This window comes from Diabrotica virgifera, chromosome 10 (genome assembly GCF_917563875.1).
Source record: "Diabrotica virgifera virgifera chromosome 10, PGI_DIABVI_V3a".
Taxonomy (NCBI): domain Eukaryota; kingdom Metazoa; phylum Arthropoda; class Insecta; order Coleoptera; family Chrysomelidae; genus Diabrotica; species Diabrotica virgifera.
This window is the reverse complement of record NC_065452.1, coordinates 117457354-117485034: the sequence shown is the minus strand read 5'-3', so window position 1 is coordinate 117485034 and position 27681 is coordinate 117457354. Positions and strand designations below refer to the sequence as shown.

The 27681-nt window shown below is 34.2% G+C and overlaps 2 protein-coding genes across 2 annotated transcripts in view; one reads left to right on the top strand and one right to left on the bottom strand.

Annotated features, from left to right (window-relative positions):
• The window catches only part of LOC114334447 (fibulin-1), a 161250-nt gene that overhangs the window by 50853 nt on the left and 82716 nt on the right, over positions 1-27681 (bottom strand). The window contains exons 4-8 of the mRNA XM_028284488.2: positions 16808-17018; positions 11546-11696; positions 11384-11493; positions 265-435; positions 62-208 (exon numbers count right to left, since the gene is read on the bottom strand). Coding sequence (XP_028140289.1) covers positions 62-208; positions 265-435; positions 11384-11493; positions 11546-11696; positions 16808-17018 — 790 coding nt within the window. The remainder of the gene's footprint in view (positions 1-61; positions 209-264; positions 436-11383; positions 11494-11545; positions 11697-16807; positions 17019-27681) is intronic.
• LOC126893358 (uncharacterized) lies at positions 23216-23949 on the top strand. The gene is made up of 3 exons (XM_050663440.1): positions 23216-23525; positions 23591-23692; positions 23758-23949. The coding sequence occupies exons 1-3, from the start codon at positions 23438-23440 to the stop codon at positions 23928-23930; spliced, it is 363 nt and encodes a 120-aa protein (XP_050519397.1). The 5' UTR covers positions 23216-23437; the 3' UTR covers positions 23931-23949.

Here is a 27681-nt window from a genome sequence, read left to right as displayed (position 1 = left end):
GCCTGAACCAAGAAAAACATTTAATTAAATAATAAATTAGATGATTATTTATTTATCTTACCTGCACAAGCTTCTGTAGCAGCCTTATAGTGAAAACCTGGTGGACAAAGTGGTGTGTCTTCTTCCGCTTCACATGTATAGGATCCTATGGTGTTCTTACAGACTTTTGGAGGTAGACATATTAATTTAATTTGACATTCGTCTATATCTATAAAGAAAATATATGTTAATTTATGTTTATGAAAAGAATTAAAAGTCACTTACCATCACAAAGCTGTTTTTCAAAATTATATTGATATCCATTTGGACATTTATTTTCATATTCTATAGTTTCGTTATCCAAGATTGGGTCGTAGCAAGAGTATGTTCCTATTTCATTTATGCAGTCATCAATTGAACTACAATCATGGATATCTAGTGCACATTCATCAATATCTACAAATAGTATGTACAATTATGTATTTAATCAACACATTAAAGAACTAATTGCTGTTGCTAATTGCTCAATGGAGTTAAATAAAAATGTAGATAAAAAAGTAGGTAGTAGTAAAAGTTTCTACTAGAATTTCCTTTAGCTCTTTATATCAGTGGCGGCTGATCAGAGGAGGCGAGGTAGGCTTAGCCTCCCCATAAATTTTTTACACATGCTACACTGTTTTGTTTACTTTGCTATTTTGCTTCGCGTTAGAGATATCGGAAAAAGTTATTTGAACAAGTTGTTCCAAATAATGTTCTAACCCCACATACCCAATTTCATCACAAAATTCGCACTTTTAGTTTTTTCATTATTTGTAGTCAGGATCCTAAAACTGGAGCGGAGGCTGCTGGCTGGAAAATCTCACTTGCTAATGCTCCGCGCAGCCCAGCAGCGTTTACGGATACCCGGTCTCCTTAGAGCTGCTTAGTTTAACGCACACGCTGCCCGGAGATTGGGCAAGGGCGGCTGATCGGCCAGCAGCCTCCTCTGCAATTTTAGGATCCTGACTACAAATAATAAAAAAAACTAAAAGTGCGAATTTTGTGATGAAATTTGGTATGTGGGGTTAGAATAATATTTGGAACAACTTGTTCAAATAACTTTTTCCTATATCTGTAATGCAAAGCAAAATATCGGTAATATACCGTGTTTTTGGATTAGCAGTAGGTCGCTTTTAGAATTAAAAAAATTCAGTTGAGTACCTTAAAAAATGTGAACCTTCAACCTGTATGGACTGCAAAAGTTCAAATCTGTATTTATTTTGATATGCATATCTACTTATAGAGATAGAATTGTTAACAAATAAACGACACAAACTTTGGTAATACACTTTTACAATTTGACTAACTATTTTTAAAATGATATGATATTATGAAATTATGAATTATGATGATTTTGTAAAAAAGATAAATAAAAAATGGTCAAAAAATGGGGCCTTAAATTAAATTTTTTGGCGGATGTTTTTGCTAGTGCAAATTTGTCAAGGTATTTTACAGTTAGGTATACCCTCCCCTGTGGTAAAAATCACGAGCCGCCACTGCTTTTTATTCGGGTTACTTTAATCGAAAAAGATCGATTTCATACCCATAAGCTGAAACTTGATTTCCTCTTCTTATTCCTCTTTATAAACAATAATTGAGCTTGTTCATTGGCGGATACCTCTATAGAAGGTTGTCACTCCATCTTTTGCGCGGTCGGCCTATACTTGTTCCCCCGATTGGTGATTTTATCTCTTGCCATTTTGACCACACGTGTCTTCCATTCTGTTTATGTGGTTATTCCATTCTTTTTTTTTTTCTATTTTGTGTCCATTCATTTATACACTGTATGTTACATTGTCTTCTAATGTCTTTACTCCTCTTTCGATCTCTCAGCTAATTTCCTGTAATTCTTCTCAGTACTCTCATCTCTGCCGTTTTCAGTACCTAGTCTTTGTGTTGTGGCTGTATTTGACTTATTTCTGATGCATATGTAATTATTGGTCTTACATTGGCTTTATAAATTCTTGACTTCATCTCAGTGTTAATATGTCGGTATGGCCATAAAATGTTATTAAGCCATCCTGTCAGTCTATTTGCTTTTTGTACTTGATTTCTTACTTCTTTGTCCAGGTCTCCGTAGCTTGACAATGTAATTCCAAGGTATTTTATTTCCATTACTCATTCAATACTGATACCATCAATATAAATTTCTATTTTACATCTAATTGGTTCTTTACTGATTACTATTGTTTTAGTTTTCTGAGATTAAATTGTCATATTGAATTCTTTTGCTCTTATGCTAAATCTGTAAGCTAATCTTTGCAGACTATCTTGATTTTGGGCTATCAATATTGTGTCGTCTGCGTAACAGAGAATTTTTATTTCTTTTTTTTTTTCATTCTGTATCCTTTTCCTTTGTTGACGCCTTTGATGATTTCATCCATGATTAAATTAAAGAGCGTAGGACTCAATGAGTGTCCCTGTCTTATTCCGCTGCCTATGTCTAATAGGCTCTGTAAGTTGTCCATCTATTCTGACTTCCATTTTGTTGTTTTGGTAGATATTTTTCAATAGTTTTTATGATATCTATGGGAATTTCTCTATTATACAGAATATGGATTACATCTTTGAGTCTTACTCTGTCAAATGCTTTCTTCTATTAGAAATGCTGGTCTATTATTATACTCTAGTGATTTATCAGTAATTTGCTTTATGACGAATATTGCATTTATACACGATCTTTCAGTACATCAGTGATCTTGACAGACAGCCTGCAGAGTTAACGGAGACAGTAACAGCAATGGTTACCAGAATAACAAACGAGGAAGTGGCTCAAGCGCTTCAAAAAATAAAGAAAGGAAAAGCAGTCGGACCAGATGATATTCCTGGGGAAGTATGGAGAGCATTGGGAGAGACAGAAATAATTTGGCTAGCAGGTCTATTTAATAGAATTATGGAAGTTGGACAAATGCCAGACGAATGGAGAAGCAGTATATTAGTATCTGTCTACAAAAACAAGGGAGACATACAACAATGTACAAACTACAGGGCTATAAAACTACTTAGCCACACCATGAAAATATGGGAGAGAGTAATTGATAGACGGATACGTGAAGAAACCGAAATATCCGATAATCAATTTGGCTTTATGCAGGGCAGATCAACAACAGATGCAATTTTCATTGTAAGGCAACTGATGGAAAAATACAGAAATAAAGAGACCAACGCTCATATGGTATTCATTGATCTTGAAAAAGCATATGATAGAGTTCCTCGAGAGATTCTGTGGTGGGCACTCAATAAGAAAGGAGTCCCTGGCGAATATGTAAAGATTGTGAGAGATATGTATGAGGGAGTAACGACTAGTGTTAGGACAGGGGTGGGAGAGACTGATAAATTTCAGGTGAAAGTAGGATTGCACCAAGGCTCGGTGCTTAGTCCTTATTTATTTTCATTAATTTTGAACCAGATAACAGCGAAAGTACAGGGTAGCATTTCATGGGGCCTAATGTATGCTGATGACGTAGTATTAATAGGAAATAGTGAAAGAGACTTAGAACAAAAACTGGAACAGTAGAGACAAGCTCTGGAGGAAAAAGGTTTAAAACTTAGTAGGACAAAAACAGATTATTTGGAATGTTCATTTAAAGATGGAGTTACTACAAATAAAATCGTATCTTTGGATGGTGAAATTATTGTGAAAAGCAATAGTTTTAAGTATCTAGGATCGGTATTACAGAGTAATGGAGAAATAGATGGAGATTCATGCAGTAGAATTAGGGCTGGATGGATGAAGTGGAAAGAAGGGAGTGGTGTGTTGTGTGACAGAAAAATTCCAATGAAGCTGAAGGGAAAATTCTATAAAACAGCCATAAGGCCGGCTATGATGTACGGAACTGAATGTTGGGCAGTGAAAAAGAAAGAGGAACAACGAATGCATGTGGCGGAAATGAGAATGTTTAGATGGATTAGTGGAGTGACAAAGAAGGATAAAAGTAGAAATCAGTATATTAGGGGAAGTCTAGGTGTAGCACCAATTGATGCCAAAATGAGACAGCATAGGTTAAGATGGTTTGGTCATGTTCAACGTCGAGACGTTAATCACCCAATACGAAGAATAGCTGAAGTGCAAATCCCTGGAAGGAGTAGGAGAGGAAGACCAAAGAAGACCTGGGGGGAGACGATAAGGTAGGACATTTTGGTAAAGGGGATTAACATCGATATGACACAAGATATAATTGTGTGGAGAAATGCAATTAGGGCTGTGTGCACTACAAGGCCTAAAACCACCAGTGCTGGGATGAAACGAGATTTCGTTTGCCAAAGAAACAAAATACCTTGGGGTTTATTTTGATCATAGGCGTACATGGAATACTCACACCCTGAAAACCACACAGAAAGCTACTATGTCCTTGGACAGATGTAGAAGAATGTGCGGTTAGAATTGGGGGCTTAACCCAAAATGACTCTATGGTTATACACAAGGGTTATTATACCCATGATAATATATGGCTCGCTGACGTGGTGGACAAAGACGCAGCAAGTGGGAGAAATAGGGCTGCTAGGTAATACACAAAGGCTAGCATGCCTGTGTATTATGGGGGCCATAAAAACAACTCCTACAGCAGCGTTGGAAGTCCTGCTGAATCTACCACCACTGCATATCTTTGTTCAGGGCGAAGCCAGATCAGTGATGCACAGATTAATGCATAATCAGCTACATATAAGCCAGGTGCATGGTGCTGACAACAGAAAGCTAACTGGGGAGCTAAAACCGATATTGTGATGGGGCAGCCAATCGATGCAACAGCAACGAAATATATGACGATAAGTTCAAAATTAATATACCAGGCAGGGAAGACTGGAAGGAAGGTGAACCCATACAAGCTGCTGCTATCTGGTACACTGATGGCTCAAAAACATCGAAAGGTGTGGGAGCCGGCATAGTAGGGGCAAATCAAGGAATACATTTCCCGGTAAGTCTATCAAAAGATATCACAGTTTTCCAGGTGGAAATAACGGCAATCCATCACTGCATGGAAGAAATAGAAAGGCAGGAAAGAACTTTCCGTTCAGTTGCCATCTTCACAAATAGTCAGAGAGCGCTTAAGGCACTCAGTTCTGTAGAGGTCAATTCTAAGCTATTTAGTATGGGATTATGTGTGTGCCCTAAATAAACTAGGAGACCTTAGCAAGGTTACGGTAGCCTGGGTACCGGTGCACGAGGGTCATAAGGGCAATGAAAAAGCAGATAATATGGCCAAACAAGGCTCATCAATGCCATTCGTTGGCAATGGCTACAAGAAAGTGTAGCTCACAAATCTTTGGAATGGTGGAGAAATTCACCAGGGCTACCAAAAAAAAAAAGAAACAGTTCATTACAGAACATTTGCCAAAATTTACGGCAGACTTAATAAGCAAAGACAGGAAAACAGTCAAAGCCATAGTAGGTCTGCTAACACGGCATTGTAAGCTGAATAAGCACTTAAAGCTGATGGGATTTTCAGATGATGACCTGAGCAGATTGTGTCAACTGGAAGAAGAAACAGCAGAACACATTCTATGTCAGTGTGATAGTCTGGCAAATGTGAGGTTCTTAGCATTAGGAGAAGAAAATCCAACGACAAATAGCTACATGGAAGGTTCAGTCTCGAAGCTACTAGACTTTTTAGAGAGCTAGAAAAGGGTCAGGCTAGAGAATGTTATCTAGGACTACAGGACCACAATAAGTCTGAAAAGGTCGCAGTGGAATATGCCAGAGAGCCACCTCCTTTTTAAATCTATCTATCTATCTGTGGTTGGGATATTGATGGCGAAACCTATGGTGTCATTCGCCCAATCATATTTGCCTTGATTCTAAGGACAATATTTTATTATTTGTTAAGTTTTATAAGTTAAGTTTTATCTGAAGTTTTACTAGTGCAGTGACATAAAATACCAAGAACAGCAACTGTGAGTAAATTTTTAATATTAACTGCATCCAGACGATTTTTGTTAGGCTGATTGAGGTTAGATATCAGATCCACACGACTGAAAAGTAATTAGCTAGTAAAAACTCGCCTAGCGAAATAAAGAATTTTTAACAACAAAAGGCAGGGTCGGCCTGGGAAAAATGTTTTGGACAATAATTATATTTAATAAAATAACTTTGCAAATTTGAATATTTTAAATAAAATGTCACAACCAACATTTACAAACCAATCTTCATCCACCATCACTCACCCAGATAATAATTTAAATAATATGAATACCTCCAACGCATCTTATGCAAGCACTGTCTCAAAAATATCTACAAGTATCCTAACAAGGACCAGGCACTTATCTTCGGCTCCATTCAGGGAGCAAAACTTCAAGATTATCTTCTCCAATTGGGACCTCTGGTAAAACCAATAAACAATCATTTTCTGTAGCAGAATTTCACACAACAGAATATGTGTTTATCTAACCAATAAATCACTGGTTGATGAGTTTTTAACTAATCATGGTCAAATTGTTGTCAATAATGAAGTCATCAAAGCAAGACGTCTAATTTCACCAGCAGACAGACTAGTATTATCGAATGTAAGCCCAACGATCCCACACGAAACTCTTGTAACCTTACTGGAAAATATTGGATTAAAATTAGTTTCTCCAATAAACTTTCTTAGAATAGGTGCATCAAATCCAGAATACCAACACATACTCAGCTTCAGAAGACAGGTGTATATCGCTCCTTCCCCAGATATTACCATACCCGAATTCTTAGAAATAACACATGATAATCTATCATATCATATCTTTTTAGCCCTAGACAGTCAACGCTGCTTCACCTGCAAATTATCGGGTCAAGTTGCATCCCAATGCCCTTCGGGCAATATTAACCTATATTCCCAACAATCATCACAACCCACACATAATGTTCCAATCTCGTCAATATCTCAACCGGATGAAACATCTCCTAATGACTTAAATTCCCACACAATAAATAATATTCTACCCGAAAGTTCTTCAGTAGTAGAAAATTGTGAAAAAGTTGCCAATACTGCTTTAATCACATCCAATCTTGTAACAAATACAGATCACACTGCTCAATCTGAAAATATCCCAACCTCGGACAAAACTACTACGTCAACAACTTCATCCGCAACAAAACGAACAGCTGAAGATATGTCCCCAGCCACTCCAGAAGAACAAATGCCACCCAATACTTCTACCTTCTCTCTTCCCCAAACAGTCGTTCAGAAAAACAAAAAACCCAAATCTAATACATTAGATCAAGAAATAGAACTTACTGAATCTATTATAAACTATATCGACTCCCATTCTCCTCCCTTCATAATCAACAGCCATCAGCTTAAACAGCTCCTAGAAAATACATACGGATCGAGGGATGTTCTTAGCTTTGCTGAAGACTTCACAGAAGATATTCCAAAACTAATACATATGTTAGAAGAAATTCATCCTCACGCAAACACTAAGAAACTAAAAACTCGTGTCACAAGGCTAAAAAAAAACTACTAAAGCAATCCCAAGATTTAAGTGATACCCAATCTGATATCTCAAATACATCTCAAGATACCCAATAAATACATTCGAGTCATTACTCCAGTGGAACTTGAATGGGTACTATAGCCGTTTAAATATGCTACAGCATATCATAGCCCTCCATTCTCTGGACATATTGTGTCTACAAGAAACTCACTTCCGAGACGAAAATGTCCACAAAATGAGGGGATACAATAAATTCGTTAAAAACCGAAATGTACAAGTTGCAAGTGGCGGCGTAGCCATTTACATCTCAAAGAATCTACAAGCAACACAAATTAGAATAAATACAAACCTAGAAGCGATAGCCGTAAAAATTAAAGCACAACTAAATTACACCATCTGCAACATATACATTCCTCCTGACCATTATTTAATTGAGGATGAATTGGAGTCTCTAGTTAATCAACTTCCAACTCCTTTCATTCTTCTAGGAGATTTTAATGCCCACAATTACTCCTGGGGTTCTCAAAAAACAGACAGAAGGGGACGAACTCTATCAAACATATTCAACACCATGAACATAAGTCTACTGAATGATGGCAGCAATACTAGATTCAATATAGCTACTGGTAATTCTTCTTGCATCGATCTTTCATTATGTAGCCCAACTATTAGTCCTTACCTTGAATGGAGAGTTATGGATGACTTACTAGGCAGTGACCACTTTCCCATAAAATTAACGAATTCAAGTATAAAAGACAAAATATCAAACGGAGATAGTATCCATCAGAAATGGAAAATAAAGAAAGCCGACTGGAGCTCTTTCTCAAAAACCATTGAGAATAACATATACAAAATTAATGAGTGGAAGGACGCAAATACGGCAGTAACTCAACTTAACGAAATAATCATAAAAGCCGCTGAATTTTCAATAGGAAAAACAAAACATATCAAGAAATTTAAACCTGTGCCTTGGTGGAATGACGAATGTGCCGAAGCAATACAAAACAGCAAATCTGCTCTAAATAGATGTAGGAGGGAGAAAACCGAAACAAGTATAATTGAATACAAAAAACATAAGGCTAAAGCAAGATATATTACCAACAAAAGTAAAAAAGAGTCATGGAAGAAGTTCGTAGGAAGCATAAACAGAAACACTACAATATCATCGGCATGGAGGAAGATACAAGGTATTTATGGAAACAAAACTTACCATGTCATTAAAGCATTAGATTATGACGGCAAACGAATAAACCAAACAAAAGAAATAGGTGAAGCATTCGCAGACTATTATCATAAGCTTTCCATAAACAGAAATATAACCAATGATAACATTGCTCTCCTTAGGGAATTCAAAGAGCTGGAAAACCTTGATTCTCTAAACAAGCCACTGACAAAAGAAGAAATGGAGGAATCTCTCTCATCACTAAAAGACAGTTCTTCTGGTCCCGATGACATCCCTCCCATTTTTCTAAAAAATCTCCCAGAAACGGCGAAACAAATCCTGCTTAATATCTTTAATCACATGTGGAATAATAGTGACTTCCCCTTAATCTGGAAGAAAGCAACAATCATCCCCATACTTAAATCTAACAAATCTTCACTCTTGCCTGAATCTTACAGGCCAATCTCCCTAACCTGCTCCATGAGTAAATTGCTAGAAAAAATAATCAATAAGAGACTAATATGGTTTTTGGAAACTCACAAATTATTAATTCCCGAACAATCCGGGTTTCGACCATCTAGAAGCACACTTGATAACATTATTGACCTAGAAAGTCATATTCACGAAGCATTTGCTACTAAAGATAAATGTCTAGCAATTTATTTTGACATTAATAAAGCCTTTGATTCTACATGCCATAAAATCATCCTAAATAAACTACATCACTGGGGATTGAAAGGCAATATAATAAATTTCATACGCAATTTTTTATCTCAAAGAGAATTCCAAGTCCGAATTTCTGGAACAATATCATCAACCAAGAAACAATTAAACGGCACACCACAAGGATCAATTCTCAGCCCAACTTTATTTTTAATTGCTATGAATGATGTCTTAAAAGATTTAAAGAAACCAGTTGTAGCCAGACTTTATGCAGATGACATGATCGTGTTTATCAAGGGAAGATGTCTTAGCACCATGGCTCAAAGCCTTCAGCAATGCATAACATCCTTCGAACGTTGGTCTATAATGTCTGGGTACAATTTCTCCCCAAACAAAACAAATTGCATATTATTCTCAAAAAGAAACATACCAGAGCAGCAACGACCATCAATATTCCTATACAACCAGAAACTAAGCTACACTCCACACATAAATTTTCTGGGTATGATATTCGACGAACGTCTGTCGTGGAAAAATCATATTAAAACACTAACTCTTTCTTGCCAAAAGGGCTTAAATTTATTAAGATGCTTAGCAAACAAGTCTTGGGGATCTGATGGTCTAATGCTGCTAAAAATATACAGAAGCCTTATTCGATCGAAAATTGATTATGGATGTATTGCATACACATCTGCTCGCCCTTCAATATTAAAATGCTTAGATACTATACACAACACCGCATTAAGAATCATTCTAGGGGCTTACAGGACAACGCCTGTAGAAAGCCTATACTGCGAACTGGGCGAACCAGCTCTATCTTTCAGACGACAAATTCTTAGTTTATCCTATGCCTCCAGAATAGCATCAATACCATCAATTCCTGCTCACAAAAACACGTTCTGTAATCGTTTCAAATCAACTTTTCAACACAGCACCTCTCCACCACCCTTTTATGTTAGAATTCACCGGTATATATCAACGTTAAATCTCCCAAATTTCCCCAGAACGTGGTTAATGAATGAACACAGCATTCCTCCATGGATTATCAAAACCCCACATGTAAATACCCAATTGACGAAATATAATAAATACGATACCAATCCACGTCTTATATATCAAAACTATAAACAAATAGTCGCAAAATATAAAAATTACACCCACTTATTCACTGATTCGTCTAAGTCTTCCCAAGGCGTAGGAGCAGCAGTATACATAAACAATGAAACCAAATATTTATTTAAGCTTCCCAGCTCCTACAGTATCTTAAATGGTGAACTTTATGCCATATTACAAGCGTTAAAGTACATTTCCAATGCACAAACCAAACACTCCTTAATAATATCTGACTCACTCAATTCACTGAGACTCATACAACAAACCTTCACGAAAAATCCTATAGTCATATTAATCAAAGAAATATTGCACAGTCTGCATCAAACAGACTCAAAAATAGTTTTTCTATGGGTTCCCTCTCATTCTGGAATCGAGGGAAATGAAAACGCTGATCGTTGGGCTTACACAGCTGCGCAATTACCATCATTGGCAGAACAATCAATTCCAGCCGCAGATACAAAACAATTACTAAAATCAATGACTCTCAATTTATGGAATGAAAAATGGAAAACATCTACGAGCAAGTTAAGAGACGTTAAAGAAGATACTGGCCCATGGAATCCACATACAATGAACAAATCGAACCAAGTCATCTTATCTCGTCTTCGGTTAGGACACTGTAAACTTACTCATGAGCATCTCATTACCCATACCGAAGCACCAAAATGCAGAAGGTGTAATATACCATTATCAGTAAAACATGTGCTAACAGAATGTGATGAATTTGCCGCTTACAAACAATCTATATCTGGTTATTCAAACAATATGAAAGACATTCTTAACCTGCAAACCGACTGTAAACCTCTTTTTCAATTCCTTAATAAATGTAACCTAGCAAGTAAGATTTAATTGTACACAATTTCATACTTTTGTAAACTTATTAGTTGTATTCTCGTTACCCCGCTGATGACCTTCGTGGTTAATGCGGTTATTTCTAAATAAAAAAAAAAAAAAGTTTTATCTATTTCTAATGTCTTTGTTGTTATGCGTCAAAAATAAGTTTATAGAGTATCTTACCTTTGCAAGTCCTATTATCTTCCGATAACTGATATCCTTCCCTACATGAGCATTTAATTGCCGTGCCTGTATCTATACAATCGTGGTCACAGGGATTGAATAGTTCACATCTACAAAAATCTATTGTTTAAAAACCAAAAAGTTTATTAAACTTAGACGTACCTTCCTCCTTTTTTAAGAACGCGCTTCTCAGGTTTACATGATACACCATCTTCCATTAAAATAAAGCCTTTAAAGCAGTCACATTTGTAAGAATCTCCAACTGGTTTACATATCTGAGCACACACATCGGAGTCACATATATTTTCAATGGCTACAATGATAATATTTATATAAATAATCTTCGGCTCAAATGCAATTTTGTTATACAGAGTGAGTTTTATGTATGGAAAGCCTCAATTATCTCGGAAACGGCTTGTACGATTTTTATAAATTTTATTATTTATGGGTTTTGTGAGGCAGCCGATATTGTGGTGGTGTTTACATTGTTGTCAGATCTTCCACTTTTCTGAAAATCTAATGAACTTTCTTATTTCAAATCGAACACAGTGTATATTTTTTGCATTGTGAAGTCCTTAAGAAATACTGATTATTTTTCATATAATGTTCCCCATACCTAAATGCCATAATTTCAAAGTAATTACTACATTTATGTTATCTTCGCCTAAAATAATAGGTACATTTAGATGGCTATGACTGTTATTACAATAACAACTTTAACGTTTCAATACAAATACAAATTTGATTAGTAATATCTTTAATAATTTATATCCTAACCGAAATCCCGTAACAATATCTACTGTCAGTAAATTATTAAAAAAGTTAGATAGATTAATTAGATAGATAATTATTAAAAAAGATACTGTCAGTAAATTATTAAAAAAGTTTAACGAAACTGGTTCCGTAAAAGATTTATCCAAATCAGGGCGCAGAAAAACTGCATCAACTGAAACCAAATCTTTAGATGTTTGTATCCTGTTTGAAGACGATCCAGACTTAAATACTAGACAAATAGCCAGCGAACTTGATACTTCGCAAATATTAATAACGAAAATTTTCCGTGAAAATAAATTCTATCCATACAAAATTAAATTGGTTCAAGAGTTGTCAGATGATGGTTTCGATAATGATCAAAATTTTTTAAGTAATGTTATGTTTTACGATGAGGACACCTTTTTAATTAATGGAAACGTAAAAAACAAGTAAAATCCTTTATAAAAGGTATATTTATTAAAATCCCTAAAAAGAGCTACATCACAGAATTAGTTTTCGATCTGATAACAGATCATCATCAGTGCTGACCTAAAAAAAATAAGTATAACCTGATAAGTTAACGCGAAGTTTTTGAAATATTGACTACGGTTTTAAAAAGTTATAGGTTATACTCACAGATGCTAACATGCTAACCACCAAAATACAAAAATATTCGGGTAAAAACCCTTTAAACTTGATCCGTCATCGGAACATAGATTATAAACGTGAAATTGAACATGGATGCACAAAATATCTCATGTATTCTGCTCATGGTACCATTTAAGCCCAAATCGAGTTGATCAAATATTGAATAGATGATGGCAACTGGCGACTGATAGCGGAAATACTGAATGATGATTTGACAGAAAAGACAGTTCCACTGGAAGTTGAAAAATTTACTTATCAGTTGTGTAGCCACTGGTGTAAAGGTTGTTAAAATTGAAAACAATAACGACCATAACTGCACTGTGATAAATCATTAATTAAAGTAAAATTAAACTTGATGTTATAGTTGTGTGTTTAGAGTAGCTGTATTAAAATGCAGTCAGGTGATGTTTGTCCATGATGGAAGTAGGCAAACCACATTACACATAAAAATATCCTAAACGAAAATATTTGGCTGCAACAAGGTGCTCCAACTCGCTATGCGTGTGTGATGAGGAAATACCTAAATAATGTGTTTCTCAGAAGATGTATTAGAAGACGTGGTTTTATCGAAAGGTCCCCGCGATCACTCGACATGACTATTTCCTGTGAGGTCTCTTAAAAACCATCATTTATAAAACAAAACCTGCCAATAATCAGGAACTAAAAGATAGGATTACCACAGAGATAAGAAGAATTGAGCAGTCAGGGATGTTGCAAAATGTATTGCAATGTTTTAAAAATCGCATGGCTTCTTGTATTGAAGTAAACGGACGACATTTTGAGAATCTGCTATAATCGCCTTTACTTGTTTTCTAAAATTCCTAATTTTTCTACTACTCAAATATTAACATACCTCTACCATGAATGTGTTTTCAGCTGCTGTAGGTTTTCTGTGCTATGATTTGGATAAACCTTTTACTGCACCAATTTCGTTAAACTTTTGAATCTATTGACAGTAGACCTTTAGAGGATATAATTATTAAAGATTATTTATATTAAACAAGTATATAATCAAACAATCTCAATTCGTTCTTTTTCAGAAATACGATTCATTGTGATTTTAAATAAACACCAACAATATTAATCGAATTTTTATTTGTATTGAAACGTCAAAGTTGTTATTGTAATAACAGTCATATCTAGGGAGCGGATTTTATGCTAAATGCATATTGTTTGCATATTTCGCATATTTGAGAACTTTGCCAAATTTTGCATATTTTTAAAGAAACTTGCATATTATGTGCCTTTTTTGAAAACATTTTTGTCCAAACGAAAAAATTTTTAAATTTTTTAATTCGACACAAAATATTCCCCCGCACATGCTGTCATATTTTTTCGAGAACTATCTGAAGTCAGCTCATTCACTACCTTTTCGGTTTTTCTTAAAAAACTCCTGATCTTTAGTGCTATGCCACATTATGCGTTTTGACTGGATGCGTTTCCACCACATCAAGTCAAAACGCATAGTCTGATAAGTCGGTCCGGTTGCGTTGGAAACGGATGCGTTTTGAGACATTGTCACGCGCTTACACACTGCACCAGACTAAATGCATACTGTGACAGATAGGTCCGGTTACGTTGGAAACGGATGCGTTTTCACCGCATCCGGTCAAAACGCATAATGTAACACCGCATTTTCCCACAATGTGCCTCTAGTACGCTGGCATAAAATGATTGTAGGACGTTAAATACCCTATTGTTAAGAGAATATTTACATATGGAATTAAAATATGATTTAAGTCAGATCCCGTAAATCAGTACAATTAGTCACCTTTAGTCAGTCAACGCGAATGTTTAGTTTTTGTTTGAAAGTACTTTTGTTTGTAAATAGTGCAATATGCCGAAAGATTCTAGCCTGGTTTATTCCCAGATCAGAATCTATCTCCAGCTTCTTTACACCAATGGAAATTATTCTGCAAAGCATGTAATAGAATGGTGAGTTTAAGATTGCTTACTTCCTCTTTTTTCTTTAATAAGTAATATTTGTCTGATTTCTCAACATTTTAAGTTTAAACAGTTTGAAAAAGTATGCCACACGTCGGGAAAGAACTACATAAGTCAAAATGCAAGAAGATGGGCAAATCGAAAATAGTTTTGATCAGTTACCCATTGACGGTAGACAGTCGTTGATGACTTCATCCAATGAACAATATAAATTTAAGTCGGATTTAAAAAAACTGGAAAATCCTATGATTAAAGGTTTTTAGGAAATATATTGTAAGAAAAGGGTCCCCGATGAAAGTTCATTGAAAAAAATTACGTACCAGAAATTTACAACGATACCATAAAAGAAATCAAGAAGATAGTGAAAAATCGATACATTCATTTTATTGTAGATAAATATTTGGTTTCTCAAAATTTGCATTTTTTAAAATTTTTGTGCATATCTTGCGCATATTTCGTAATTTTTACTGCATATGTATGCGCATATTTCATAAAAATTGCTCGCATATAAATCCGCTCCCTAGTCATATCCATCTAAATGTAATATTTAACTTCAGCGAAGATAGTAAATGTAGTAATAACCCCGAAATTATGGGATTTAGGTATAGAGAGTATTACATATATGAAAAATAATCTGTATTTTTTAAGGGCTACAAAATGCAAAAAATATACAGGGTGTTCCATTTGAAATAAGAAAGTTCATTACATTTACAGAAAAACTACGAGAAATCAGTTTGCTTTAGAACAATTCTCTGTAACATTGGAACTAAGAATGAAGGTATTCGGGTATTGGTATTTTCAAAATTATAATATGAAATAAATAACTGGATAGTAAAACGAGAACATATTAAACAAATAATAATATGTAGTCATTTGATATGTGATGGAGGACCATGACCATATTTTAAATGTGGTGGTGTAGAAAGATGTCCAGTATCATTAGAGATACTGATATTGATATACTGGGAAAAACGTCAGGAAAGAAGTTAGAATAAATAATCTTGGTGGTGATGAAACTAACTACATATAAGCAAAGTGGCAAGAAAATAGGTCGGAGACAGATCTTCAAAACCCTTTTTCTTACCTTATATCCCCAAAATAATAGGTTTGTTCTAGCAAACAGTCAAACTAGTCAGAAACCGTCAGCAAACATTTGGTCAGTAGTGAGAGAACATAATACAGTCACCAGTGCTATCCGCTCTACTCGCGCTGGTCGACTATTCGCTGATCGTTTCAAACCGTTTGAAACTGATGCTAGAACAAACCTAATATTATTTTATGATCACTTATATGTTATTAAAAAATTGTTAAAAAGAAGTCTTTGAAATGATAGAATTAAGGTGGGGATATTTACACTTCTACTACAACCCTAAAAGGTATGATCGATCAAATATATGTTATCCTTATTAAACGTTTTCTTAAAGGTGTATCTTGGAACATATTCAAAGTGTTTATATTAAATATGAATTTCTTAAATTTGTTGAATTACAGATAAAAGAAATAAGCTGTGTATGAATATGTGTAAACACATACATACGCATAACGTCGGCCTAATATGAAAAATGCATAAGTCCAAAATATTCAATTTTAGACTTTTGATAGCATTTGTTAGCATCCAAAAGCTATGTACGGCTCTGTTTTCTTCTAATTTAGTTAACTAGATTTTGCTAAAATTGCGAAGATGAAATCTGCATAAGTCCGTTAATGTTGAAAACCATATGAAATCTGCACAAGTCCCACTAGCCCGCTCTCGTTATTGGCCAAACCGTTCAAACGTATTGGTGCTTTTGTGATGTTTATACAATAAAAAGTCTTTTCATTTTCAACGGGTGAGTACCTACAGGGTACAGGTTAAAATGGCACAATATATTGTTTGATAATTAAACATTTGATAATAGTTTAGGGACTTGTGTGCAATTTTCACATTATATTTAGTTGTATACCTACAAGTGGAATTATGCACAATTCGTTTTTTGCCTCTCCTGTAAAATCATGTATTTTGGCCATTTTCACATTAGGCCGACGATAAGTACTCAGTATTTCTATTTTGTAATATATATTTTAAAAAGAAAATCTTACATCCAGAATCACTATCAAAATTGTCTAAAAAGGGTTTCGCTGTGGTGGTGGTACTTGTAGACAAAGTACTGGCAGTACTAGATGTAACTTTTGAGTAATCTTCACAACATTGATTAAAGGCATCATCGTAAGGTGCGCCAAGGCCTAAGCCAGAACAAGGGTCTTTAGCTCTTGAAGCGTCGATACCGGCTTGGCAAGCTTCACAACAATCCTGAAAATTATAGTTTTATAATTAATATTAGACAATATTACCAAAAAGTTTAAAACAATTTAGATTAAATAAGTATTAAATTATCTGAATCGGTATAATTGGTTGACATGTTTTTAACATTTTTTTAAGTAACAATGCACCTAATCCTATGAGTAACTAGCATTTAAAATCTAACCTAATCTGCTACCTTACTGTCCTAGGTATTCCCAACGGTTCACCTTAACATTCCTTAACATTAAATTCGTTAAAAGAGTAAAAAAAAAAGAGTAAAGATAGCAACTAAAAATATAAAAACCTTGTATTCATTTTACACTAAAACTAAACAAAAATTTAACACTGTAGAACAATGCAATGTTATATACTCCATATCTTGTACAAACTGCGATTTAGTTTATATTGGTCAAACTGGTAGAAATTTATCTAGTCGCCTCACATCTCATAAAAGTGATTGTAAAATTCTTAAACCATCATGTGCCTTAGCAGAACGGGTCTAGTACTATTCGGCGCCGCCGGTTCGGCGCGGCCGGTTCGGCGCCGCCGATTCGGCTTCGGCCGGTTCGGCGCCGGCCGGTTCGGCGCCGGCCGATTCGGCGCCGGCCGATTCGGCGTCGGCTGTTTTGGCGCCAGATTATACCTACGTTACTTTTTTAGAAATTTAAGAGGCTCTTGATTTATATCTATACCACACTAAAAAAATATATTAAATGTTATTTTTTCCAACTTTTGTAAATGTAAGCTATTTAATTGCACATAATTAATTAAAAAATTAATATATTATATATATTATATATTATACAGTACAATTTTCAAAGGAGGAAGACCTAACCCTTCGGTCCAAACCTAACTTTCGGGTATTATTTTACATCTTCTAAAATTAAAATGTCGAAAATTGTTCTCCTGACTCTACATTTTTTGTTAAAGAAAATTTCAGACTATCATACATTAACAACTATTTTTTTTCTCTCTCACTTTGCCAAAGTATCTGTCGCCGAATCAGCCGGCGCCGAATCGGCGGGCGCCGAATCGGCGGGCGCCGAACCGGCAGGCGCCGAAACGCCGACGCCGAATCGCTGGCGCCGAATCGCCGGCGCCGAAACGGGCCATCCCCAGCAGAACATGTTATTCAAAATGACCACATTATGAATTTTCATGATCCAAAAATATTAGACATTGAAAACAACAAACATAAACGTACTTTTCTTTAGATGGTTCATATCAGCAAAGGTTCAAACACAATGAACAAAAAATCTGAAATTAACAATTTTAGCAAAATTTATAATTACATTCTTTCTTTTGAAAAATAGTCATAGTTATATTAGATCATAAAGATTTTTTTTCTAATTTCCTACACTTTTTAATTTGGCAATAAATGTTAACAAAATTAATTAATATTACCAATATTTAAAATTAACTTTTTTGCTTTTAAACATTTCCTTATTTTTGTTATAAAAATGTATTTCAATTCCTTGTAGCTACCTATACACTATAACCATAGTTACATTTAGTCTTTGTCAGCCATGTATTTGGGATTTATAAATAAATTTTTAAAAAGTCAATCAAAATTAGATCAAAACTTCAAAATTAAGCAATCTTTTTTAAATGTTTTCTGAAGAATTTTTATTGTTTTTATGTTTTTGAAATGTTAAACAGCCGTTTTAGTAGTGATATTTTTATTATTATGTATTCTAATCAACATTCTTTTATAATCTAAATTCTGGTAAGTTACTCATTAATATTTTTTGTTCTTTCATACATATGTTATAAATTTTATCTTATTGCATTGTAGAAATTCTTGAGAAAGGAAATAAACGTTTCCGAAAGCTTGAATATTGGATAATAGTGTACTTTAAGGCCATCAAAATTAGATCAAAACTTCAAAATTAAGCAATCTTTTTTAAATGTTTTCTGAAGAATTTTTATTGTTTTTATGTTTTTTGAAATGTTAAACAGCCGTTTTAGTAGTGATATTTTTATTATTATGTATTGTAATCAACATTCTTTTATAATCTAAATTCTGGTAAGTTACTCATTAATATTTTTTGTTCTTTCATACATATGTTATAAATTTTATCTTATTGCATTGTAGAAATTCTTGAGAAAGGAAATAAACGTTTCCGAAAGCTTGATTATTGGATAATAGTGTATTTTAAGGCCCCAGTTTGACTTCTATACCCAAAAATAGTGAAATTCGTATTTCCTAATAAGTCAATTAAGATACTATTTGTATATATATATATATATATATATATATATATATATATATACATATATATATATATATAGATATATATATATATATATATATATATATATATATATATATATATATAAGAAATACTGGATATTAGTGACTGTCGATATAAACAAACACCATCAAAAGATGTCATAGAATAAATATAAAAATTTACCATCCTTACCAAATTTTAGAATGTATTTTGTCCATTATTTTCTGTATTCTATGTTTGTGTTAGTATTGTTGAGGATCATAAAGCTTTTAAATAATCTCAACGACTAAGTCTTGAAAAAGGAATAAAACCATTCCGAAAGCTCAGACAAAAAGTCAAAAGAGTGTTTCTTTAACATCCTGGCCAACCTTCTGACTGCAACCCTAATAAACTAGTTGTTTGTATATATATAAACTAACAATAATTAAAATATTCTATATCTGTAATAGAGTTGTAAAGTACCCATCTTAGTGTTAATAAAAATTTCCTGAGTAAGTACTATGTTTTCGATAATATTTTTGAAATAATACTCAAGAGTATTATTTCTGACGTTTCTCGTTTTGTCGAAATCTGATCGAAGCTACCGGTCCCTTATCACCAAACTGGTTGATAAAGACAGGGTCGGCCTCAGTTTTTGTCAGAAATGGTGAAATTTTTATTTAACAATGACTGAAGCTGAAAGTCCTATATCTCAACCTACCTCATATCAAACAAAGTCTTACTCATCTATTGCCAGTCAACAAAAAAATCATCATACCCATCAAAGAAACAAGCCGTAGTCGTAACATCAATAAATGGAATCAATTTGGAAGACTACCTTATAGCAACTGGATCCATCGTCAAACCGGAAGACATCATATTCGCTTCCAGAATTACAAATAACAGAATATGTGTATACCTATCCAGTGAAGATTGCGTAAGCAAATTTTTGGTCAAATGCAATGGTATAATAAAAATCAACGACGAAAAACTTCCCATCCGCAGATTAATCACACCCAACGAAAGGCTATTACTGTCTCACGTGTACCCATCAATACCAGATCAGTTGATAGAAGAGGAACTTACCAAATTAGGTTTAAAATTAGCTTCTCCCATAACTTGTCTAAAAATAGGAACACAACACCCCAGTCTTAAGCACGTTTTAAGTTTTAGGCGTATCATGTACATTTCTCCTGTCGAAAATGTTGTTCCTACATCTATTGTTATCACTTATGAAAACACCCCTTATCGTACATTCCTATCACACGAAAGTCAAGCATGCTATATTTGTAATCAACATAATCATACCTCTATTAACTGTCCAAATCGCACTACAATCATACATAACGACACACAATCTACTTCTCAAGAACAAATTACTTCACACACTCAATCCGAACCAAAAGAAAATCAACCAAGTCCATTACCTTCAGAAGTCCCTGACAGCTCTAAACCTTCCGAAAATGTAAAACTTACAGTTAACATAAATCCTGAAAATATCCCTACCCACATACATGACACCATATCCACAGAAAAGCTATAAGATAACATGGGAAAAACACATTCCAAAAAAACGGCTTCCGAGATAACTACTCCCCCAAATCTATCGCAAATAGAAGATGTGTTTACTTTACCGATAAAACCTGTAACCAAAAAAATCAAGAAATCGTCTAAACAAAAACTAATTTCTTAGAATTAATTAAACCCACCGAAAAAATCTTTCAAGATGAAAGTCAACCACTAACATTAAATCAAGTCGTAGACTTTTTCGAAAATGCGCTGGGGTCAAAAGAGCCTTTAAGCATATCCAAAACATATACAGAAAATACATCTCAATTTTTGAAAATGTTGTCAAACATGCACCCATATTATCACAGTAAACGTATGAAAAGTTTAAGTACAAGAGTAAGAAAGACAATGATGTCACAGCTAAATTTATCTGAACTAGCAATACAACAAGAAACAGAAGAATACTCAGATACATCGTCAATAGAATCCTCACAAGAATAAAATGACGCATATTGACACTATCCTGCAATGGAACATTAATGGATTTTACAACAACTTCGAATTATTACAAACACTAATGTCAGAAATAAAACCATCTATCCTATGTCTACAGGAAACTAATTTTAAAAATCGACACGCGCACAACTTCAAAAATTATCAATGTGTCTATAGAAATAGACATAACCCACTTAAAGCTATAGGAGGTGTAGCAGTATATGTACATGAAAATTACAAAGCTAAAGAAATACAGATAAACACGAGGAATTTTGAAGTAGTTGTAGTAGAAATACTTATTCCCCAAAAAGTTTATGTGTCTTGTGTTTATATTTCGCCCGATAAAAATATAGATGATGACTTGACTCTTGTATTGAACGAAATTCCTACTCCACGTTTAATATTGGGGGACTTTAATAGTCATAATCAAATATGGGGATTAACAAGTACTAACGTTAGAGGTAAGGTGATAGAAAAGTTAGTCGAACTCGAAAACTTAAACATATTGAATGACGGTAGAGCAACTAGAATGGATATCCATACAGGAAACACTTCAGTCCTTGATCTTACTCTATGCGAGCCAATCTTATCTTCAACATTTATCTGGGATGTAATCCCTCATTTATTTGGTAGTGATCATTTCCCTTTAAAAATATCTTTTTCATCGCCCTATAAAAAAACCGATACTTTAATTAGTATTCCAAAATGGAACACCAAAAATGCCAACTGGAATAGCTTTCAAACTTCAATAGAACAAAAAATAAAATTTATAGGAAAAAAGGAAATTACAGACATAAATGAAACAGTACATTCTTTCTGTTCTACGTTAATTGACGTAGCCAAAGAACACATTGGAGTAATAAATACAAACAATAAACATATCCCACTTCCATGGTGGAATGAAAAATGTAAACAAGCTGTAAAAGCGTACAAATCCGCCTTCAATAGGTTCAAAAGAAATAAGTCAAACGACAATCTGATAAATTACAAAAAACTTAGAGCAGAAGCTAGATATATTATGAAAAATAGTAGAAAAGAATCGTGGAAAAAGTTTGTTAGTTCAATAAATAGTTCAACACCAACATCTTTTGTCTGGCAATGTGTCAGAAAAGTATCAGGAAGGAAATATACTCCCAGAATCCCATTCCTAACACAAAATGGAAAAATAATAACAAATACAGCAGAAATTACGGAAATATTAGCAAACCAATATGAAAATAATTCAGATGACAAAAACTATAGTGATGCCTTTCTGGAAATAAAATACACCAAAGAAAAAGAATTGATGGATTATGATGATTATACACACAACTCGATAAATAACCTCTTTACAAAAACAGAGTTAGATGACGTACTTAAAGAATTTAAGAAGTCGACACCAGGCCCTGACAACATACCCATTACTTTTCTTCAGAATTTACCTGAGTGTGAAAAAGAGTTTTTACTACAAATATATAATCATATATGGTCTAAAAACGTATTTCCTTCAAGTTGGCGTGAAGCCATAATTATTCCGTTACTAAAACCTGACAATGACAGAACTATACCAGAATCGTATAGACCAATATCATTAACAAATGTTATGTGCAAAGTGTTAGAAAAAATGGTAAACAGAAGATTACTATGGTACCTAGAACATCACAATAAACTTATTCGTGAACAGAGTGGTTTTCGTCAAAATAGGTTTACAGCTGACAACTTGATTGATCTAGAGTCAGAAATTCATGAAGCTTTTGCAAACCAACAGGAATGTATTGCAGTATTTATAGATATAACAAAAGCATACGACTATCTGGCGACGCAACATTATAGAAAAGCTCCACAAGTGGAACCTGGATTGAAATTTTGTACATCTAAAACAAAATGTGTGTTTTTTTCGAAGAAGCATATCGACTGGTCCAACGAAGACTGTAGTAACTCAAATTTTCCACTTTTTGAGTTAAGAGCGCAAAACAATAAAACATAATGATATCTTCCCCATGAAAGAATCGTATCTCAGTAAACGTAGTTATGCAACCAATATTACGTGTAAGAGTTTTATAGTATCTCCGATTTATGAAAAACAACCGTAGAAAATCATCGTATCTTGAGTTACAATAGTCTTCGTTGTTATCTGAGGCGATAGCATAGGTATCGTAACATGAGTTACTACGGTATTCTGCGTTAGTTTAAGGTTATGTTCAAAAGTTAAGTTTTGTTATAATTGCCATAATGTGTTCCAGAAGTGAGTTAATATTGGAATTAGCTGAGAAAGCGTATAAAAACACTGAAACGGATATTTCTTATCGTTCTTTTGAAGGTAAATTTATAATAAACTTTATTTAAAATAATAACAGCAAAGTAAAAACCTACTTATTTTTTAAGGTAAACATATTGCTGAAAGTATTGTAGAAGAAAGCAAATACAAAAAGGCGAATGAGGATCCTGGTGACCACGAGACTGATATTAATCCTGAATGTTTTACAGGTTGGTTTAAATTCCGCATGAAAAAATATTACGTAGGCATTTACCTCATTTTTGTTTAATTTTAGTAAGCTTAGAAGAGAATGAAGCCAATAGGAATGAAAATGAAATAATTGAGAATGAAAGCGATGAGGAACCATTTCATGCAGACTCTGATACTGACCCAGATTACATTCCGACAGGTTGGTTTAAATTCCGCATGAAAAAATATTACGTAGGCATTTACCTCATTTTTGTTTAATTTTAGTAAGCGTAGAAGAGAATGAAGCCAATAGGAATGAAAATGAAATAATTGAGAATGAAAGCGATGAGGAACCATTTCATGCAGACTCTGATACTGACCCAGATTACATTCCGACAGGTTGGTTTAAATTCCGCATGAAAAAATATTACGTAGGCATTTACCTCATTTTTGTTTAATTTTAGTAAGCTTAGAAGAGAATGAAGCCAATAGGAATGAAAATGAAATAATTGAGAATGAAAGCGATGAGAACCATTTCATGCAGACTCTGATACTGACCCAGATTACATTCCGACAGAAGACAAAAACATCCCTGAATTAATAATTGAACCTAATAAGAATATAACTGAAGCAACCACAAATAGAAAGAGAAGAAGCAGAGGCAATATAGAGAGAGTAAGTAGGAAAATAATTAGAGACGTTAGTGAGTGGGCGGATGAAAAATCTAAAACAAGTCTAAACCTGGGACTTGAACATGAAAATCGAAAAGGTATTCAAATTAAAGGAAGACAGATGGGTGCACCATGCGCAAACACATGTAGACTAAAATGTGCTACCAAAATAGCTAAAGAAGATAGAGACCTTTGTTTCAATGAATTTTGGAAGTTAAAAGATCATACGAGAAAGTGGGATTTTATTGCTCGTCATGTGAGACAGGTTGCCAAAAAACAAGTAACTATTACTGCAGAACAACGGTCTCGAAGAAATTATTCTCGAGAATATTACTTCTACATTCGCAATGAAAAACAACGTGTTTGCAAAACTATGTTTTTGGAAACCCTTAACGTTTCAGAAACTTGGATCACTACAGCATTAAGGAAACTGAAAGATGGTGGATCATTAGAGGAAGATAAACGTGGAAAGCACACTAACAGACCACATAAACTATCACCAAAACTTATAGACAACGTAAAAAATCACATAAATCAGTTTCCTGTAGTACCTTCCCATTATACCCGTAAGAATACGATGAAGATGTACCTTGAAGAAGGGCTAACTATCCAGAAAATGTACCGATTGTACAACGAGCATTGCAAAAAAAATAACATCACTACAGCTGCCACGTCACGCCAGTATAGAGATATTTTCAATGAACAGTTCAATATTGGGTTCTTTAAACCAAAAAAGGACCAGTGTACTGTTTGTTCTGTTTTTAATATGGCTAGTGATGCTGAAAAAGCAAAATTGCAACAATATGAGTCCCATATGAAAAACAAAGAAGTTATCAGAAACTTAAAAGACATAGACAAACAGCTTGCACTAGATGATAAGAGCTTGTGTGTGGCTTGCTTTGACCTTCAAAAGGTTTTAGCTACCCCTTTGTCTAACGTAAGTGATTTTTACTACAAAAGCAAATACTCTACATATAACTTTACAGTTTATGATGTTGGAAATAATCAGGGTTACTGCTATGTATGGCACGAGCAGGTGGCTAAAAGAGGTCCTAATGAAATTGCCAGTTGCCTCTGGAAATTTTTAGATCTCAAGGCACAACAAAGTGTTAAAACGATAATATTCTACTCAGACAACTGTGGGGGACAAAATAAGAATCGTTTTGTGTTTTCGATATTTGCTTTTGCTGCTGCTCATTTTCATATTGATATTGTTCACAGATTTCTGGAAAAAGGCCACACTCAGAACGAGGGTGACAGTATGCATGCTGTTATCGAAAATGCAAAGAAAAGGCAATCGGTTGTATATGTGCCAGAACAGTGGGTTACATTAATTAGAATGGCTAAAACTACAGGAAGAGTTTATGATGTTACGGAAATGTCCCAAGATAATTTTTTTAATTTTAAAAAACTGACTGATACCGAGAATTGGAAACTTGACAACGAAAAGAAATCAATAAAAGTTAGCAAAATACGAGAAATAAAATTTTCGCATGAACACCAAAATTCTATAATGTTTAAATACGAATTCGATGATGGTTTTAGAGGTTGTGACATAAAATTAAATCGAAAATGCAGAGGACGGCCTTCCACTACTATCAAATTTCCACCGAAACTGTATGATGCACCATTACCAATTGAAGAAAAAAAGCTAAAAGCATTACTGTGGCTGTGTAATACCGGCAAAATACCCACAATGTACCATGGATTTTATAAAAATCTTAATTCAAAGAGTTATGTACCTCCTAAAGTCGAGCTCGAAGTTGATTCAGTTGAGAGCGAAGAAGAGTCGGATGAGGAAAATTGAATTAAAATATAAAACTGCAAATTATATCAGTAGCTTCTTCAAAATGTAGCATTTTATATAAATAAAGTTAAGAAACAAATAATTCTGGTATTTATTACTTTAAAAATATCTCCATCGAAAACTATAGTAACTCATTCAAAAGTCACTTATGACCATTTCTGTCTTAAATCTGTTTTACCCTTGTAAGATCATTATTAAAAGTATCACTTAATGCTATAAAAACATCCATTTAATAGATTAATGAATTTTGGTAACAGTGTAAATACATTTTTATAATTATCTCAATTACATAAAAAATGAGTTACTACAGTCTTCGTTGGACCAGTCGATATGCAAATAAACCCATCATTATACCTCCAAGGGCAATTGTTAGAATTTACGAATAGCATTCGCTTCCTAGGTATGAGTTTCGATAAAAAACTAACCTGGGGAGACCACATTGTAAACCTGAAAAAAACATGTCAAAACCGTATAAATTTATTAAGAGCCATCGCCGCTCATAATTGGGGAGCTGACTCCTCTAGCCTCATGTATTTATACAAATGTCTAATCAGGTCTAAAATTGATTATGGTTCTATTGTTTATTCTTCTGCTAATAAATCTTTATTACAGCAACTAGATACAATACAAAGCAGTGCATTACGAATTGCCACGGGGGCTTTCCGAACATCTCCCGTCGAAAGCCTTCAATGTCTAACGGGAGAACCACCTTTAGAATATAGAAGAATGTACTTAAGCTTATCGTATGCGTCAGCTGCTCTTGCAAATGACAATAATCCAGTCAACTATAACATCAAAACCAGCCGTTTCCCTAATACATACTTGAATAAGAGACAAGATCAACCGTTTTACGAAAGAATTAGACAATATACAAATAACCTTGAGATACAACTACCAGATTTCTTTGCATCAAATACTAAAACACCTCCTCCCTGGACAATTCCCTCATTTTAAATCAATACTGACCTAACCGACTACAACAAAAATGAAATAAACCATAATCGCATTAAACAAGCTTTTCTTGAGATAATGAACCAACATCACGATTATCTTCCTATATATACCGACGCCTCAAAAAGCGATCAACATCTTGGAGCATCAGTAGTATCTCCTAATTCTGCTAAAACTTTTCAATTATCTTCGTTTAACAGCATCCTTACAGCCGAACTGTATGCCATCTTGGAAGCAGTAATATTTGCAAAATCGACTCATCACTCCAAGGTAATAATAATTACAGACTCTCTAAGTTCCATCCACACCATCCAACAGTTACACTCTAAACATCCAATTGCCAGCTTAATAAAATCAGAACTATTCTTTCTTCGCCAATTAGAAATCAAGTTATTATGGGTTCCATCACACGTAGGCATATGCGGAAATGAAAAAGCAGATTTCTATGCTAAAGAAGCAACAATCAGCACCGAAGCAACAATAGTGCGCGAAGTGATAGCGAGTGATATGAAAGAGGTAATTAAAAATAAAATAATGTGTATGTGGCAAAACAAGTGGAATATGACTGCAGCGAAACTTAAAACAATAAAACCGAGTGTGA